At 42.1% G+C, this 19,411-nt stretch overlaps 1 protein-coding gene across 1 annotated transcript in view; it reads left to right on the forward strand.

Annotated features, from left to right (window-relative positions):
- COL4A4 (collagen type IV alpha 4 chain) overlaps positions 1-19,411 on the forward strand; it is an 80,886-nt gene that overhangs the window by 25,784 nt on the left and 35,691 nt on the right. Inside the window, exons 7-21 of the mRNA XM_056849623.1 lie at positions 761-829; positions 2,562-2,597; positions 7,935-7,997; positions 9,972-10,007; positions 10,226-10,267; positions 10,939-11,019; positions 11,456-11,509; positions 12,022-12,081; positions 14,116-14,160; positions 14,794-14,847; positions 15,479-15,548; positions 15,643-15,747; positions 16,598-16,762; positions 18,405-18,501; positions 18,733-18,892. Of these exons, the coding sequence (XP_056705601.1) occupies positions 761-829; positions 2,562-2,597; positions 7,935-7,997; positions 9,972-10,007; positions 10,226-10,267; positions 10,939-11,019; positions 11,456-11,509; positions 12,022-12,081; positions 14,116-14,160; positions 14,794-14,847; positions 15,479-15,548; positions 15,643-15,747; positions 16,598-16,762; positions 18,405-18,501; positions 18,733-18,892 (1,137 nt within the window). The remainder of the gene's footprint in view (positions 1-760; positions 830-2,561; positions 2,598-7,934; positions 7,998-9,971; positions 10,008-10,225; positions 10,268-10,938; positions 11,020-11,455; positions 11,510-12,021; positions 12,082-14,115; positions 14,161-14,793; positions 14,848-15,478; positions 15,549-15,642; positions 15,748-16,597; positions 16,763-18,404; positions 18,502-18,732; positions 18,893-19,411) is intronic.

Genomic DNA, 19,411 nt, shown 5'->3' on the forward strand with positions numbered 1-19,411 from the left:
ATTCTCTCAAAAGAATTGATTGTGCATGACAATCATATCCCTACATTGAAATAAATTAAGCATATATTCTGAGTAGGGAGAGGGTGGCTTAGAAGCCCAGTTTGTGTGGGGCAAATTTCCAATAGCTCAAGCACCTGCATTTGGACATCACGGGCAATTGGAATTTGTTTTCAATTCGAGTTTGTTTTTGTGCTTTGCCCAGGGAGAGAAAGGAGTGAGGCTGGGGAGCATGTGGACATGATGAATAAGCTGTGTTTGTGCCCATTGTGGCAAATTGGAGTTTACTTACAGCTTAGCATGATGTCTGAATTCAGCCCTTCCTTCATTTGAATATACACCATGCTTTGACTCACTGGCATTTCTTCATATGCCGTAAATTATGCTGGAAAAACAGGTGTGGCAGGGATCAGCTACTAATATATTTTATTATTTTATTTCTAAGTTTGTCTCACATTGTGACTGAGCATGCATTCCAGAAGCCAAAGCTTGCTATTTTCAATTAAATTTAAACTCAAAGTAAAAGTGTGTTGGGTTGGATCCAATAGTTTCTTTACAATGAGGACTCTTTCATTTAAGGAAGACACCTTCCACTAATGGAAGGTACCAGACGTGGTGGAAGAAAACCATTGTACTTAATCTATTACATGAGTTCAAGATCAAAATCAACTATTGCATGTGTATCATTACTTCAGATTTCAGAAGCAAAACGTATAATTGTTCTAACAAATATTCATTGGTTAGTCTTAAAATGTCTTTTCAGGGTATTCCTGGGGGAAAAGGAGAAAAGGGACATCCTGTAAATGTTTCCAAGTTCATTAAAGGAGCTTCTGTAAGTCTAATGAGCATGTTTTTATTCAAATACTTTCTTATTGTTTTAACAGTTTAGAAAAGTAATTAAAATAATGTGAAATGCATATCAAATATTTGTTTCTTTAGGTATTAAATTTATGTAAATATTTAAACTGTTTAAAAGTATCATCCACAACAAAAGGAGTATTGTATTTGCAAATAACCTCTGTTCACAGTGTTTTTTGGATTACAACTTCAACTGCATTTGCAGACATTGAGGCCCAGTCCTATAAATTTACTTCAGAAGACCTTCAATGAAATTTAGTTCCTCAAAGGTGTATTTAGGATTGCAGCACTGCAGCAGATAACTTTTGGTGCCAGATTGGATGCAGCAGTGTGCTCACACATGGACCGTGAATCTTCCCAAGTATAGTTGATTCTTGGGGTCATAGCCATGGGGTCTGGTGGGCTACAGTGAAAAGGTCATTCTTACTGCTTACTTCTTCTGCCTCCTCAACTTAATGGAGCTGTGCTGATGGAAGACAGGGGAGGGAATGATTTGCTATTTGCCCCTATGCCCTGTAGCCCATGGACCTATCTGGCTATTAACCATGAGAATCAACTTTCCTGGGATCAAAGAGATTGCTGGTGGGGAGGTGAAACTGGAGAGGATATGCAGCCATCAGGATCATCTTCTAATGGGTTACTGGATCCAACCCATAGTCAATTGTGGGTTTGTTTAAATGTAGATATGAACAATTAAATATTGATTTCAGTTGCTTCCTTGAGGATCTTTTGACAACTGAGTGGCCAGAGATATGCAAACATATGTTTTGAGAGATAGCGTGGTGTAGTGGTTAAGAGCAGTGGTTTGAAGCAGTGGACTCTAATCTGGAGAACCAGGTTTGATTCCCATGAAGCCTTCTGGTTGATCTTGGGCTAGTCACAGTTCTCCTAGAGCTCTCTCAACCCCACCTTCCTCACAGGGTATCTGTTGTAGGGAGGGGAGGGGAAGGTGATTGTAAGCCGGTTTGATTCTTCCTTAAGTGGTAGAGAAAGTTGGCATATAAAAACCAATTCTTCTCCATATGTTGCGAGGGATAAATCCCACAAAATTCATTAGAGATTACCTGAGTGAACGTATAGGATTGAGTAGCCAAACTTTATTTTAAATCAAGTTTGTTTGGTAAAAGCTGTTGATTACCTTGTGCCCTTGTAAATTGGTACAATTAATAAAAATAGTATGGAATAAAGAAGTTATTAAAGTGTGTTAGTATAGTGATACTCAGTGGTTCAGGAGTCACATATGGCTCTTTGACATGCCACCTGTTGTTCTCCTGATTACCGTTCCCCAATCTGGCACCCACCCTAAGTTTCAGCAAAGTGGGCAAGGCCCTTGCCTGGTGGATGCTGTGGATGGCAGCTGGTTTTCACGCTGAAACAGCTGCTGTCAGAGGAACAGAAAGGTTGTGAGCCTCCCTGAGGCTTCATGCTAGGTGTGGCTCTTTGGGTTGATGGTGATTGCGAGTGTGTCACTCTGTGTCCCACAGAGTGAGTACTACTGTTTTACTACAGCCGAGTGATCGATCTCCTTGCATGGTTTGCTTCTAGAATATTCCCTGGATGAATCATGATTGTAGAGTTCAGCGTTTCCTGCTAGATAATTGAAACAAGGTTTTATACTACTGAAAGTTACTCATACCATTGTGATAGTAAGTTATTACAAGAACTTCTGTTGTTTTTTATCTAATCATGAATGGTTATGGTTACAGGGAGAAAGAGGGGCTCCAGGACCATGCGGATTGCCTGTAAGCTCTTCATCAGTTTGCTTTTATTTTTGGGGGGAGTGGGGAAGGATTGGATTTGGAAAATACATTCTGAATCATGACAATTATACTGGCATATATTATGTGTGTGTGTGTTAAGTGCCGTCAAGTCGCTTCTGACTCATGGCGACCCTATGAATCAGTGTCCTCCAAAATGTCTTATCTTTGACAGCCTTATATATTATATATTATAAAAAAGGTAATTGTCCCCTATGCAAGCACCGGGTCGTTCCTGACCCATGGGGTGACATCACATCCTGACGTTTCCAAGGCAGACTTTGTTTGCGGGGTGGTTTGCCAGTGCCTTCCCCAGTCATCTCCCCTTTACCCGCAGCAAGCTGGGTACTCATTTTACCGACCTCGGAAGGATGGAAGGCTGAGTCAACCTTGAGCCGGCTACCTGAAACCGACTTCCGTCGGGATCGAACTCAGGTCTTGAGCAGAGCTTTTGACTGCAGTACTGCAGCTTAACACTCTGCGCCACAGGGTTCCTATTATATATTATAGGTATCCCATAATCCTTTCCTTCTGGTTTGAAGGTCAGTAGCAGCTCTAAGTAGTGACATTCATGTATAGAAGCTCACCACCATGACCATTTCCGTGGTGTGTATATGTCTGGTGCTATTATGGAGACTCACGTGATAGAACAATTCATTTGGTGATCACCTCTGTATGAAATTACTGCATGAAGATTATTTTAAACAGATTCCACATTGTGATTAGGTCATCCAAGAATCAGTGGGTCTGAAGAGATGGTGAACATCCTCATTAGTAAGGGTGAAACCTCATGTAAGGTGGCAGATCTAGAATCAAAATCTAGTATCTTTTTTAATGCTTCAAAAGAGCTGGTGGGGGGAGTTGACTGTGGCCATAATGCGTGAGAGAAGTATTTGCCACCTGCTCTGTTTCAACCATTGAAAAGATGTACTTGAATCTGCTTTTAGCCATGTTGAGAAAAAGACAGGGTGCAATATAGGAACCCTTTCTTTTTCCCCAGTTGCAGCTAATAGCATCTTTGGGGTGTGTAATTTAATAGAATCTTGGGATGTGTAGAAAACAGCATTAGAGGAAAGGATTAAACTCTACCTTGGTCCCATGACCCCAATCTGATTTGCCCTACCCCAAGATCTGCTTTTTGAAGTTTTTTTTTTTAAAGTCAGGTCCAGTTCATGGATCTGTTGGAAAATCTGTACCATGCTTCTGATATTCAGCAGAATAAGTGTATCCCTGAAGTATATTGAAGGAAATCTCTCTGATCTGGTTCAGATGCTCAGTAGCTCCTACATGATCACCTGTGGAATCTGCAGAGCTTCCCGGGATTTGTAGCCCTGTGGGAATCACATGGAGGCACTGACTGTATGAACCAATACTTCCATAATAGTCCTGTACATTCATATATGTGTTTGCTTACTAAATTCATAGATTGCCATTCTCACTGAGACTCAAAGCTGACTGCACAGTGTAAATCAATACAGTCAATATGATGAGACATCTAATAAGTAATGTACTAGGACTAGGATTACAAAACAGCTGAATACGTTTAGCATATTAGACATGATACAGAGTGCAGATACAATGCAGAAAATGATACTATATCAGTAGAAGACAATGCATAGTAATATGCGCAGCAAACAGATAATACAACTTATACACAGTCCTTTTCCCTTTATAAAGTGCCTTTCTGAACCATTCAGTTATATCCTTTTCCTTTTATCCCTTAGAAGCTCCTTGATCAATTGATCTTGAGCAGCATATATCTAGTGTTGGAGGGATATAAGGATTGAAACAAATCTTGCCACTGACAATGTAGCCTTGGGGTCCCTATCGCTTAGTAAAAAAGGCATTATGTCAGTCACAGAGGCATTGGATTTGTATATTAAAAGGGGGGAAATATAGTGCGATCAAAGTTACTCGTGAAAGAGGCATTCCAAAAGGGCATGGGCTAATGAGTCAATAGAGCCAGAGGAGCAAGGGCAGATCCTGTCTGAGTATGGTATATTCAGAATTCTGCCCTGCATTACCATAGAAGGGTTAGCATTCAATCTAGCCAAGCAAAAAGCTCTACAGAGACGAGGAGTTGTCAGATAATATGTATAGGCAGGCAGACCACGTGGAGGGGGTATTCTGAAGAACTGGGATGAACAGACGCGACGAGCACGAAAAGTAGAGCTGTTATAATCGAGCTATTTAATGCGCTTTTTAATTTTGGTAAAAGCTTCAGTTTTCCCAAGATCTAATAACATATCCTGCGAGAAGCCCAACAACGACAGTTTCTCATCTAAGATTTTTTGCCATGAGGATTTAAAAGGGTCATGCTTCAGAGAAGCTAGGAACCCCTCAGTGCTAAAGCACAGTTTAAGGTGTAGTTTAAAGGCGGCCAACCACGCCCTAGGTTCAAGTGACATTTGGCCAAACTCGGAACGAAAAGTAACGCCAGCAACACATCGAGGGGCATTTAGGAGTTTTCGTAAGAACTGAAGCAGTGGACGATCTATTGATTCATTGATGACTGTTATCCAGATGGCAACACCAAAGAGGATAATTTGGGTAATTTTCAGGTTAAGTTCAGTTATATTATAGCCCTATTACTTTTATAGAAAATTCTGTTTTACATACCGTATATACTCGCGTATAAGCCGAGTTTTTCAGCCCCAAAAAACTTACCGCCGCCGCCACCATCGCCGCCGGGCCTACGTGGCTTCCCCCGGCCAGGACCGGCTTGGGAGGGCCTTCTGCGGCCGCTGGAGGCCCCCGCCGCCATCGCCGCCGGGCGCGACCGGCTCCTCCTGGCCGGCACCGACCTGGGAGGGCCTCCTGCGGCCGCTGGAAGGCCGCGCCGCCGCCGGGCGCCCCCGGCTCCACCCGGCCAGGACCGGCTTGGGAAGGCCTTCTGCGACCTCTGGAGGCACGCGCCGCCATCGCCTCCGGCCCCGCGCGGCTTCCCCTGGCCAGGAGCGCCCTGGGGGGGCCCCCTGCGGCTGCTGGAAAACCACGGCACCTCCCCCGCCGGGCGCGCGCGGCTTCCCCCGGCCAGAACCGGCTTGGGAGGGCCTTCTGCGGCTGCTGGAGGCCTGTGCCGCCATCACTGCCGGGCGCTCCCGGCTCCTCCTGGCCGGCACCGACCTGGTAGGGCCTCCTGCAGCCGCTGGAAGGCCACACTGCCGCCGCTGCCGGGCACGCCCGGCTCCTCCCGGCCGGCACCGGCCTGGGAGGGCCTCCTGGGCTGCGGGGCCCCCCCGCCGCCGCTGCCTTCGCCGGGCCTGGAGCGGCCTAGGAGCTGCCTGCGGGGCCTCCTGGGCCACAGGGTTCCCCCCCCCCACAGCCGCCGCCTGCCTGCGCACCTGGATCTAAGGTAAGCCTGCTGGGGGGGATGTAGATGGACATGGGAAGCAGGAACACTGAGCATATGAATTGAATCTCAGTGATAATAGTGTAGGCATCTGATTTGAACCAGCTAATGAATACTAGCTTCCAGTTTTCACTTGAGATGTAGCTCTGTCAAAAATAATGGATAACACAATTCCTGGGTATAGACCAGCTTGGATTAGTGGAATAGAGTGAGTGCGTGGGAGCTTGCCCTGATTCCTTCTCACTCTCATTGTTGCCTTTGTTACCGTTGCATCATCCTGAGTCAATTCTTCCACTATCTCAGCATGACTAAGGGCCTTCTAGATGTTCCAGGCATTGCCAGGTTCAACCCAGGGATGTGCTGCCATTTTAAAAAGTGAGTTCTCAGGTGGGAACCACAACATGGGGGGAGGTAGAGATCTTGCCTCCCCTCGCACCATTTTCTCTCCATGAAACTGCACCAGTCCCCCACAGTGTTTCGGGGTGGAAAAACTGCACGGGGAGGCAGGATCTCCCATGCCAAAGTGGTCCTGACCAGAATTGGGCCCCCACCGCACAATGGAGTTCACAACTGGGAACTCATTTTTTATATGACAGCATGTCTCAAAGGTGAACCTGGGGATATCAGTTGTGTCTAGTTAGGTCCTTAGTTCTTTCTCTCCTCTTGCCTCTTTCATGCATCACCTCTTTCCTTCTTCCTGAAGCTCAGGTTCTTCCTTATTCCCTCCCCAGTGACTCAGTTCCCCTTCCATTAGCTTAGCTCCTGTTTAAGGGAAAGGTAGTGGTTTTACTTGAAAAACCCTGGGGGTGTTATCATCAGATGAAAAAGACTCACAAGTACTTGTAGAGGATACTTGAGAATCACTGTATCTGATGGTGAAGTGTCTGACCTCAGTGCATAAAATCAGCAAAACGAGGACACACACTGTCAGAATAGAATTCTGTATACTCACACAGCAACTTCCAAAGTGTGGAACAATATTGATATTTAACCAAAAGAAAAAGATCCTCCACCAAAAACCTGTCAGAGTATCAAGTTGGTTGTAATAATCTGACAAGTAACAGCTGTGTGAGAGCTGTCAGATCTTGGAGATCTGAGAGGCCAAAGATGATGTCAGCAGAAGCAATAGCCTTGCTGGTTCCAAAGGGAACTGCAGTAATCCAGATCTGGGCAGTTTGCTAATGCAATGCTTGGGAAAGTCCACAGGTGGCCTAATGCAGATCAGGTGCAGTGGGTGTATATAAGGCTATGTAACTGTGCTTCTGTAACACACTCAAACACCAATGATACCAATTATAGCCTGGAAGTAGTAGTGGAGAAGTGTACGTGATGGTATGTTTTATCTGTGCACTGTAAATAAAAGACACTGTTTCTTATAAAGCAAGACTGCTGGTGGTTATGTCCTGGAGGAACTCCTAATCCACTTGCTTTCACGTCAAGACCTCCCTTGGTGAGGACTAAATATCGCCCAAGGGGTATGGGATGTTGAGAGCCTCTGAGAAAAGAAAAGAGGGAAGAGGAAATTTTCCTCTTTTTTAAATTAGTAGCTTTTTGCTAGTCTCCTACCATGAAAACCCTACATGGTTGCCTTACGTCAGTTGCAACGTGACTGTACTTTACACACACGGACAGCTCTCTCTTTTTTTGCCCCATGTTCCCTCCATATCAAATAGATTTAGTATATCGGTCAGTTTCACAGGCTTAGTCTCATTATTCCCAATTTATTTTTTAGGTGCATCAATGGATAGTTAGCTCGTGTACTATGCGACCCTGAAATTCATCTACAAAATCAGTAAAATAGCTGACTGAAATACCGCTTACAAGTAGTGGGGCCAAGGCCAAATGTTAGAGGATGCTATTAGTTGGATGAGATATTGAACCTGCCACATGAAATATGAAGTAAAACTATATTTTGTTGGAAAATGGAACTTTGCTAGTATCGAGAAGCAAAATGTGTCATCTGTTTTCAGGGTCCTAGAGGAGAAGGGGGACCAAGAGGCCCACCTGGATATCCAGGCCAACCGGGATCACAGGTATAATTCTAAAGCTTTCATTTCACCAACCTGTTCTCAGTGATGAGCACCCATCTGGCCCCATCTTACAAGAGAATTATTTTTGTTCATGATGCTATACTTGTAAGGGAGAAAGGGAGAATCAGTAGTCTTCTCGACCACATTCAGAGAGAGACTTCAAGCAGAATTCTAGGGTATATGATGTTCTGCCATAAAATGTTATCCAATTATATTAAACAGATTTAATTTTTTTATCTTTATTCTATACAAAAATTGCAAAACATCCATATAAAATAGATACTACATAAGCCAATAATGTTGGTGTCAATAATATCTGAGCTTCAGCTCTGTATGTAAATCTGTATGATAATATTTCTAATTTAACATTTCCCTCTAGTTTTACCTTATTCTAATGAACAATAAAAAGTCTCCATCTTTTATTAAACTTAGTTTACTTAAGTTTTTTTAATTGTCCATGGTAATTTTGTTCATCAGCATGATGAGCCAACATTTCCTAAGCCGAGTTTCCACTGAGAGAGCTGTCTTCTGAATCAATTTCCCCCCAAGAATGATCTTCCTGCTACTAACAGAGCAATCCTGAGGCACACCTGCACTGTGGTGGCCAAATACAGCATAACTGTGTTGCCACTAGTCCACTCCCTGTAGGGTTTGTTCACACAGTGGCTGGCAGGAAATAAGTATCAGTAACTGACTTTCAGTGGTTGTAACCATATCAACATCTCCAGCCACCACGTCACAGTATTTCTTGGAGGCGTTGTGAGAAGATGGAGGGGCTATGCCAGACAGGGCAGCCAGAATCAATCTGAGGCCGCCCGGCATGGGGGCCGAGCCAAGAGCCTGTCAGAGCCCGGGAGAGAAAAGGGGTGTGGCCAGGGATGCTGGCTTGCTGTCAGCAGCACACCCACTCTTAATGTGTCCAAGTCCCACCAGAAGTTCCTGGGCTCTTGCCAGTGTTGGCATGGGCCCCAGAATTCCCTCCCCCATGAACACCCCACCTACACGGAACAGCTGGTACCCATACCTGGGAAGGGGGAAATGTTGTGGGCAGTCTGTGCAGTCATGGTTGCCCTCTGCTCACCAGTGGGTGCACCTTCCAACAGGACACCCATGCTGCTGAGGGCGCCCAGTGCCACCTCTGCTGGTGGTGGAGCAGAAAGGGGGCCACTGGGACTGGGTGTTATGCGGGGCCCCTAAGCACCTTTGAAAGGTCCCCCAGGGCTTTCCCTTCATTTGCATACCCAAATAGGGCCAAGGTTTCTGGGATCCACTCAGCCATTCCAGGCCTCTGTAGTTCTAGACCCCCCCCCAAGAATTGACCAGCCATCCTTTTTAGTGCTGAAAGACAGACATCCAACGAAATGCTAGTGACGAGGCATTTCTACTGGACAAAGCCACCTGCTTCACCCCCACAAAAGCTTAACAGAGCAAACCGATAATTATTAAAGATAATTAGCTCTGCATTTCTAGGATTCTTGGCAGGAGAAATCATAAATGAAGGGAAAAAAACGTAATAATACCTTGATTGTCAGTCATACAAATGTATGCTAAAGCAAGACTCTGTATCCCAGCCTTTGTCTCATTCCTCCCTATCCTCTTTTACACTGTTGGTAATTCATTTTTTAAAACTATGATAATACAAGCATCTGCCCATTCACCAGTCTCAGACACCTTATGTTCACTGTCTATCTCAGTTGGCACAAACTCCCACTTAGCCATCTCATGGGCATGTCACAAGGTTTGGCCCGAGCCCTGACATTGGCTGAAGGAAAAAGAAAAGAAAAATCTGTCCCACAGTAGTCATGTAACTACAAAGGGAGAAGGTAATATGTACAGTAAGTACATAAATGATGATTTAACAAAAATCCTAGGCAACAAAAATTGTAGGACCTACATTTTAAGATCAGATGGCAACGGTGTATCTTTCTCAGGCTGAGTTCTTGTATTTGATCCCCTTGTTCTTTATTTTCCTTAAAGGGCGCTGCTGGTCATCCAGGCTTACCAGGCAAACAGGTGAGTGATTGTTTTTCATGACTGTTTATACAGTACCAATCAAACTGGCATTCACCCTTGTGTTTTAAAGTGCCTTCAATTATTATTATCTGCTGAGTTTTCCAGAAACTTCCTTTAAGTTTTAAACAAAAGCTACCAATTTAAACAATAGATTCTGACATTAAATCCTTTTAGAATTTCTAATCTTATTTTCTTTCACTCTTAAAAAAAATTATTAGGGAAATCCAGGTGTTGGAGTAGAAGGTCAAAAAGGATTGTCGGTAAGCAAAGAAGTTATAACTAGGAATAATAGTCTGAACATGTTTAAAAAACAATTAAATGGATAACTAGACATCGTTCTTACAGGCACGAAATATTCCTACTTAGAAGAGGCATGTACAAGTTTTCACACTTGCAGTACTATTCTAAGCAGAGTTAACCATTTATTCCTGTGGACTTTGGATGGGCATAATTGTGTTTACTATCACGCTGTAAAGCTGGCACTTTCAGTGAAACACAAATAGTGTCATGCCACATTAGGAAGAAATCATTGAATGTTTGGGAGTGGGTGAAGAGGCCTTGTTTTAAGTTTAAAAAATTGCCTACAGACATTTAATGTATGTCCAAGATTACTGCATTCAGGTACTGGTTGAGATTCATTTAATGCTATTTGTCTTCAAGAAATAAAAACCTCAGTCTGTATACCCCACTTTCCTACTTAATGGGGACCCAAAGTGGTTCAAAGCATGCCTCATAGCAGTTTCTCTGTGAGAGGTGGATAAATCATCACTATCTGATACATGTTCACATATGTGAAGAAGAATAGATGAGATGGTAGTGTAACAAAGAGTTAGCAGATATCAGTTGAAGTCTCTTCAAATGTAGAATTATAACCCCCAAAATAATTTTATGGGGTTGTTCACTCAGTTTCATGTTTATTTGGATTTTATAGGGTGATGTGGGGCCTCCTGGATCTCCTGGACAGCCATTATTGGTTGGACCTCCAAGTTCTCATCTACTGAAGGGAGAAAAGGTATACACATTATAACATTGGTTTATAATGGTAACATTTGTTGTATGGCAATTAATATCCAATTTACTTGGAAGTCACCATGGATTTATTTGGAAGTTTAAATTACTTTCATGTAGGTGACTGAGATATACTATAAGACAAACATGTGCATTACCTTAGCACATCTTGTGCAAAATAACGGTAGAAGGTTTATCCTGCAAAGCAGTGTATCACTTCCACACCCTGGAACATCCATATTCTAAGGATATGTGATGTTATATTACTTGCTATAACAATAGACATATAGTAATGACATAATGTAATTTTTCAGAAAAAGTGATTTGAATGGCAAGGGTCCCTTTGATGGTTACTCTCTCAAAAATGAAATTACCAGTAAGAAACTGTGTATCAGTTATGGAGAAAATAAGACTGTTTAATGAAATATTTTAATATTTAGGGTGCAAAAGGAATGCCTGGATTGATGGGCTCCAAAGGATCGCCTGGCCCCAAAGTAAGTGACATAGTTCTTCACGAGTAATTAGATGTCCTACATCTGACTGCTTAGCTCTTTTATCTCTTTTATCTCATGACTTATCAAAATGTTGAGAAGTAGCTTTGCCTGGCTAAATGTGTATATGGCTAGAGTTACTTCTTTTTTCTGATATTTTGGGAAGAAACCACTTGTGTAATTTAAGGAGCTTTTATGATTATGCATCAGTCACAGACTATGTATCTGAACTTAACTGAGAGCTTTTACATGGGGAATCTGTAGGACTCTTTAAAGGGAACAAATACTGTGCCTACACAGGTGGTAGTTTCTCTTTAAAGACTGTTAACAATGGATACTCAAACTACTTTTTAAACTTGGGAGGTTTAAGAACCAGTGGACTCACCTCCCAGGAAAGAATCTGCTAGAAGATCAATGTGAGTACAAGCATACTGTATTTAACATCCCTGGATCACTGCTGAAGACTATATCACTTTATTCAAGCTGTTTAAATGCTATGTTTTGAATTATAACAGGGTGAACTTGGAAGTGGAAGGAAGGGTGAAAAGGGGATTATTGGCTTTCCTGGAATACGGGTAAGGATGTTTCAGAATGAACAAATTCACTTCCCAGACACATGTGTTCTTCTATCTTTCTCTAGCAAAAAAAAAAAAAATGCCTATTGTGTGGAAGGAATCATTTGAGGCCTGAGGAAGGTGCTGCTGTTAGCTGAACAGAGTAGTAGGATGCAACCCATTGTCCACTCTCTTTAACTGTGTTAAATTTCATATTTTAATAGAATAGTTTACCCATTATCTTTCTATTATATTTTATATCATTTAATTCCTATCTGATTTTAAGCATTATTGCCACACGTCTGCCTTAGGCATGCCTAGTGGCTTATGCATATCTTCTGGGACTTTTGACTTTCTTTGAACCGGTGACCCTAATGCTGTAATCTATTTGCTTTTGACACTTCCCTGTGATTCAAATAAGATTTACCATGCAGTTTTTTGAGTGATGGGGAGGTGCTGTTCAAGAAACTCAAGTCAAAAGATTACTCTGCATGTGGACCTGGGTTGTGGCTCATGATATGTACCTTTTAACATCCTGGGAATAATTAACCTGAGTATATAAAGGACATTCTGGCCCTCAAAGCCATTTTTGTATAGTCTTATTAACTGGTGGTTTTTAAAATTTATGACATTTCAACTGTGCAAATGTTAGAATACTTGAGCCGTCTGAAAGAATAGCATAGTACAGCATGAGATAGTATATTGCCCAAGAACTAAAAAACAAAACAAAAAACTTTAGTTTGAATTTGAATTACTGCAGTAATACAAAAAATTTTTGCTCACCTTGAACTATATGTGCCTGTCAGAATTCCAGCATGCTACCCAAAGTCATAGGACAAAAACAATCACATGAAATCAGTCCTGTTGAAGTCAGTGGGATGTACCATCACATCATGATCCTGAACTAACTAAAGATTGTCATGCCTGCTTACCATTCAGACCATTCTAGAAACTGCTTGAGATGGCAACTAAGTCCCTATTCCCATGTAACCTGGAGATGTGCCATGCCAATACCATGCTGGTATAAACTTGACACTAATGCAGCTATGCTGACATAAGGGCCAGAAAGTCATCGTACCAGAGGTGTACAGAGGGAGGAGCAGGACTTATTTGGTATTCTAAACCCCTCAGCCTAGGTCCCATCCCAAGTGCTAGCATAATGTTATGCCTGTGAAAAAGCTGGTGCAAGTAGAAACTCTCCCACTGAACTCAATGGGAATGACATCATCATGCATACATGGACATCCTACAACTTAGGATACCAACTAAGCCTGCAGTGAATCACAGCTCTCCTAAACTATTCTTTAGTCAGGACAGGGCATGGGGCTACTTTTCTCTGGCCTCATGTCAGGCACTCTTAGAATACACACGGAGAACAGATATTTGCGTAAATCAGAAGTACTTTGCAGAAACATGCAAGGATACAAACACTGTTGCAGCATATTGCTAGCACTTCCCTTTACAGAAATCTTACAGTTCTTCATCTCAAGACATGCACAACATCCTGGACACCCCCCCCACACACACACACACATGCATACTCAGGAATGTAAGATCTCAGGAGTGTGGCATGCTGCTGTTGTTTCCTTTGTTCCTACCCTGTTCTGCTCTATGAGTGGGTGGGTCAAGATGATGTCAAGGAGGCAAGCTGGCATCACTCTGCAGTGTTTGGCTGTTGTTTCAGGCTGGCAAGGGTGTGTCATCAGCATGCTGCACCATGACTGGTAGATGTTGGCAGTATTGCTGTGTACCCCAGTGCCAATACTATGCTCTCAATTCATTGACATCTTCAATAAAAAAAATGTTTTCTCTGCTGAGTGAAGGATACTGATTAGCTGTGCCGGTGTCCTACCGGCATCACTGATGTACTGGCATTGGGGATCTTAGGACTGACCTGTAAAGCCCATTTAATAACGACTGTCTTTATTTATATCATCGTTTTATGTGTAGGTGTGTTCCATTGATTTCAATGAAATTTACTTCCAGTATGTTTATGGATGAGTGTGCAAATAGTTAATCTCATGTATGATTCTTTGCCTGTTATCTTTCCCGTAGGGGAGTCCTGGTTCTTATGGATCTCCAGGTTTTCCAGGAAACAAGGTAGAATACATAAAAAATGGCACTGCCTATGATTAATTGCTGAAACCTGGGTATATATATATTATATAACTACTGTGTTCATAGTATAAACATCTTCTGTTGTTATATAAGTTCCTTTCACTGCCGATGAGGTTTTTTTTTGGTGTGTTTTTACAATGATCATTTACATTTCTGATAGTGAGAACCTCTTTTACTGATTCAAATAAACTAGGGTACTTGGTCGCATATTCATTTATTAAATGAATAATGTAGGTTGTCTCAAAATCTACATTATGGTTATAAACTGGCTCTGAGCTAGCAAATGTTGTAAGACAGGAATTAAGTTGAAGCATATGTACAGTACCTGATTCTCCCTCATTTTTATTATTTTATCTTTTGTAGTATAATGTCCATTAAATTGGGGAATGACATTATAATGACATTATAATGAACAAGTCTAATTAATGTCAGTGGAATCAATTTGCATGCTAAACTCAATTTAAGAGAATCACAACAAATAGCAAACAATAATAAAATATATCAGTTGTAGCAGTGTGCATCATCTGCCTAGTTTTTTGGAAAAAAACAAGCATTAATTTGCATGGGGATGGAGATATATATAATGCATAATATTTTTTTTAAATTTTTTTTTAGGGTGAACAGGGAGTTCCTGGATTTCCTGGACAACATGGCTTTCCAGGCATCAAGGTAAGCTTTTAATATTTATATCAAATTTGTGCAGAATGGAAACCATTCCTTACCAGCACAGAGCAGTCATTTTAAAATAATCCCAGTATATTTCATTATTATGCATTATTATTTTCCTTTAGCAACTATGTATCTAACAGTGCATACCTGAAGGGGCCCCCAAATGCTCTTAGGAGCTGGCGTGACCCCTACCCCAGTGTCCATGCCTCTTGAGCTATGCAAACTGGCACGGGCGCCAGCATAGTGCCACTTACGCTGGCCCCTCTGGACCATGGCGGCAGCATGGGGCTCGGGCACTGGCAGGGCTTTCCGCCAGTGTTCTCCCAGCGCAAGTCCCCGCACCGGCGCCCTAGGAGGCATTCCTTGGGCATTCTGGGGGACAGAGCTGCCATTAGGCAGCTTCCAAACACCTTTTGCCCCGGGAACACCTCCCAGGATGGCTGTGGTCCCGTGTCACCTTTTTAGGCTTTCCCCTATGGGGGAAAAAAGCCTTTCTTTCCTGGTTTTATTTTGGAAAAAAGCCTTTTCCCCCCGGCCGCTGCAGTTCACCCCCCCTTTTCAGGAAAGCACGGCCATGCACTAATGTCATTGTATTATTACATTGCAAAAAAAAAACCAATCATTCCAACAGGGGCACCCTGGCGAGAGTGGGCATCCTGGCCCACCAGGACCTCAAACAGCACCACATGCTGGAATAAAAGGTATAATTAATAATACATTATTTTATATTCATTTAATAAAACCCATAACCTAACATTATTTTCAAAACAACATCTTCTCAATGGTCTTATATAGGTCTTCAAGGAGATCCTGGAGATCCTGGTCCTTCTGGAGATGTTGGTGCCACTGGATTGCCAGGTCCTTCAGGCATGGATGGAAGGCCAGGCGAACCTGGATCTAGTAAGGATCTTATGGTACAACTTATAAGGGTTTTTAAAAAATCATGTTTTTGCACATGCCAAAACATTTGTATTTAGGACATCTCTATTCTGCCTTTCTAATTAAGTAATTACTGAAAGTGACTCGCAGTTAGCAGCATGCAGTAATAATTGTACAATAACAAAAAAAAGCAAGTTCAAAAGCAGTTTGCAAAGGACAGAAAACTATATATTATCAAGACCTACTATTTAAAATCAAGCTTAGAAGTTTAGATTTTAAAGGTTTTCCAAAATAATATTTTTTAGCTGCCATTATAAGGCCTGCAATAAAGGGGGATTTAATTACTGTACAAGTGGACTGTTATGTCAGTGAAGTTATGCAGGCCGCTGCCTTTTGACCTAAAAGCCTGTCCAAATAGCACTTGATAATGGTCTACATTAGATCTATTGAGCGTGGTTAAAACTGTTCATGAAAAGCATAGCCCAAATTCTGGTGTATGATAAGGGTTCTTGTAAGCCGTGAGAGTCATAACTTTGACATCATATTTAAAACAGACTCTTTAACTCTTAATGGAGTAAATAGAACTCAGGTTTCTCCATGTGTCAGGGAGTCATTGAGGAATAAATAAATGTGCTGAAGACTTACAATCAACACAATAAAAACCATTTACCAGCAGCAAACAATAGAAACTACAGTAGGTTTTCCTACATAAAAATGTCCTTCTATAAAGTTCTGTTTTACATATTTGGTGGAGATAATAGCGTGGGAGCCTTTCTGACCTCATAAGGTAGGTTGTTCCATCAGGTAGAGGGGTGCCACAGAGAATATGTTGGGTAGAAAGTTCCATAGTGTTTCTTTATCTTTTTAATAGTTCTTCCAGGTTCCAAAGGTAGTTTGGGAATAGAAGGTCCTCAGGGGGCTCGAGGTGAGCCTGGCCTCCCTGCTATATCTGAAACTGCTCCAGGAAGACCAGGCTCTCCAGGATTACCAGGTTTACCAGGACCACCAGGAAGGCGGGGCTTCCCTGGCCCACCAGGTAAATTAAATAAATTACTTCTAAGCATTACATGAGAGTAGTAGTTGTTAATAATAAAAGGATATTGATAAAGACATTAGTAAACATTGAAGTTATTTCCTCTAATATTTGTTTTGCAACATGACATCTGCATATAATATCTATTGAATAAAAAGATAGCTGTGCTTATTCTCTATATTGTTCATGAGATCTGTATCAGAATGACCTTTTTTAAAAAAATCATCTGTACTCCTGAAGCTGTCTTATACTGAGTCAGACAACTGAGTCTTACTGGCAGTGGCTCTCCAGTGTCTCCAGTTCAGGTCTTTCGCATCACCTGCTACTTGAGTCTTTTAACTGGAGATGCCAGGGATTGAACTTGGAGTATTCTGCATGCAAAGCAGATGCTGTACCACTGAGCCATTCCCGCTTTGCATTTTAATCAGATTATTGAACTTTGTAAATAGTAAATTAAGAACGAATGAGGCATTCCATCTCCACCATGTGTCTCCAAAGTCCAACTAAACAAACATGAAGTTACCTTATATTGAGTCAGACTATTGATCCCTCAAGGTCAGTATTGTCCACCCTGCCTGGCTGTGACTCTCCAGGGTCTTAGGCAGAGGTCTTTCACATCACCTACTGCCTAGTTATTTTAGTTGGAGATGCTGGGGATTGAACCTGGGACCTCCTGCACATGATCTAACACTGAGCCACAACCACTTCTCCAAGGTAAAGTAGGACCAAAGGGTAACATTTTCCAGCAAAGAATGAGTAGGCCGGAAGAGAATGCTTTACCCCTTTTTGCCTCTTGCTAACTGCCATGACTGCAACTTGTTCTCAGGGAAAAGCAGCTGCTCACCTCTTCTCTTCTGGACATGATATTCTCCTCACTGCACGTTGTTTTGGAGAAATAGAGACCAAACTTTGGAGATACATTGATTCCTCTATGTAATTTCACTTCAAACACTCTCTTGAGGAATGCAAGAGAGTGAAGCAGAGACTTATAAATACCTATCCAAGCAGGTGTTCCATGCATCTAGGCAGCTAATAATCCACAGGATAAATCCAAAGGGAGCAGCATCATGGAATGCATCAGGAAGAATACCACATGGCTACCCAAAACTGGTTTCTCACAAACACACAAAATTAAAGCACAGGAACCTCAAAGGCAAAACTAAGCATGGCAAGGCATAACACTCATGGGAATAGTGAGGCAGAAATACCCCAGAAGCCAATTATAGTTTGGCTCTAGTGATAGGGTCAGAGGCTTGCATGAAAACAAATGATTCCTTTTACCTGAGGCTGTGGAAAGGATAGGAGGATCCAGGTGAGCTAAGAACTGTATTTCCTGGCTGGCTAGAGGGGCAGGTTTGTGGCAGAAAATTTCATAGCCCAAATTAGATCACTCTGGACTAGGAACCTTTAGTGAGAAATTCTAAAGTGGACTATAGTTCTTTCTAACTCTTGAGTGCTAAAGTGGGCCAGATCCTTTGACCCAGAATGCGCTATCAAATAAATAAAGGCTTCAGCTATTGCTGCCATTATAGTTTTTAATTTGCCTGACAATTTTTCTAAGAATGAGGCTGTTTGAACAATTTGGGGGGGGGGGGAAACCCACAATAAATTTAATTGGAAAACTGTGTCTTTGTTTGTAATCAAGGTGTTGCTTGTAGTGGGAGAGGATCCCCCGGACAACCAGGAGCTAAAGGCCAGAGGGGTCCATCAGGGGAAAGAGGTGAAAAGGGAGGAAAAGGCAAGTATGGATCGTTCAGAGAGCAGATAACTCACATCTGTGTAATTTAATAATTAACAGTGCAATCTTAAACACACCCTTCTAACCCTATTGACTGCAGTGGACTTAGAAGGCTGTAACTGTGCCTAGGATGGCGCTATAATATCCTTAAACTGGCATGAATTATTATTTTGCTTACTACTTTGTAATATATAACTGGCTCAAAGCTTTATTTTCTTTGTGCTCGTATAGGGAGTCCAGGCAACTGTTCATGTGACCCTGGTCCCTGTGGTCCAGCAGGAAAACGAGGCTTACCTGGTAATCCTGGAAGAAAAGGAGAAAACGGGTTACCTGGCAGATATGGAGAAAAAGGTGACCCAGGTTTACCTGGCACAACTGGACAACCAGGCTCCTTAGTGAGTAGCCCCAGCCAATAGGTCATTTTCTGAATTTCCAAGAAGAAAATCGCTATGGTTTTTTATAGTCCTGCTTCTCTTCCTGAGGACACAAGTTCTATTTTCTCAGGTTTTGAAAATATAAATTGGAATGTGCTTTGGTTTATTGTTATGTCAAAAGATCATTTCATTAGACATGGTTTAATAGCTCCATGCAAGGCTATTGTGGGAAATCAGAAAGTTATCTGGGTCATGAATGTTGTCATCAATGATGGCACAGGTCACCTATTAGGTGGAAAGAGAAGGGGCACCAGGTATTCTAGATACAATGTTTCTGTAACTTGCCTGCCTAATAGATGCTGTCCAAGGTGATGTATTCATTACAGTTATTCTTTATTAATAATTTATTTATCTAATAGTCAATTTGGCCCCATCTACGGATACGTAAATCTATGGACTGGGGCCACATTGATAATAGGGAGGCTCTTCTCCAAAATTTGGGCATCCCAGATTTGCAGAAAATTCCAAAACAAAAAATGG

This window comes from Euleptes europaea, chromosome 5 (genome assembly GCF_029931775.1).
Source record: "Euleptes europaea isolate rEulEur1 chromosome 5, rEulEur1.hap1, whole genome shotgun sequence".
NCBI lineage: Eukaryota > Metazoa > Chordata > Lepidosauria > Squamata > Sphaerodactylidae > Euleptes > Euleptes europaea.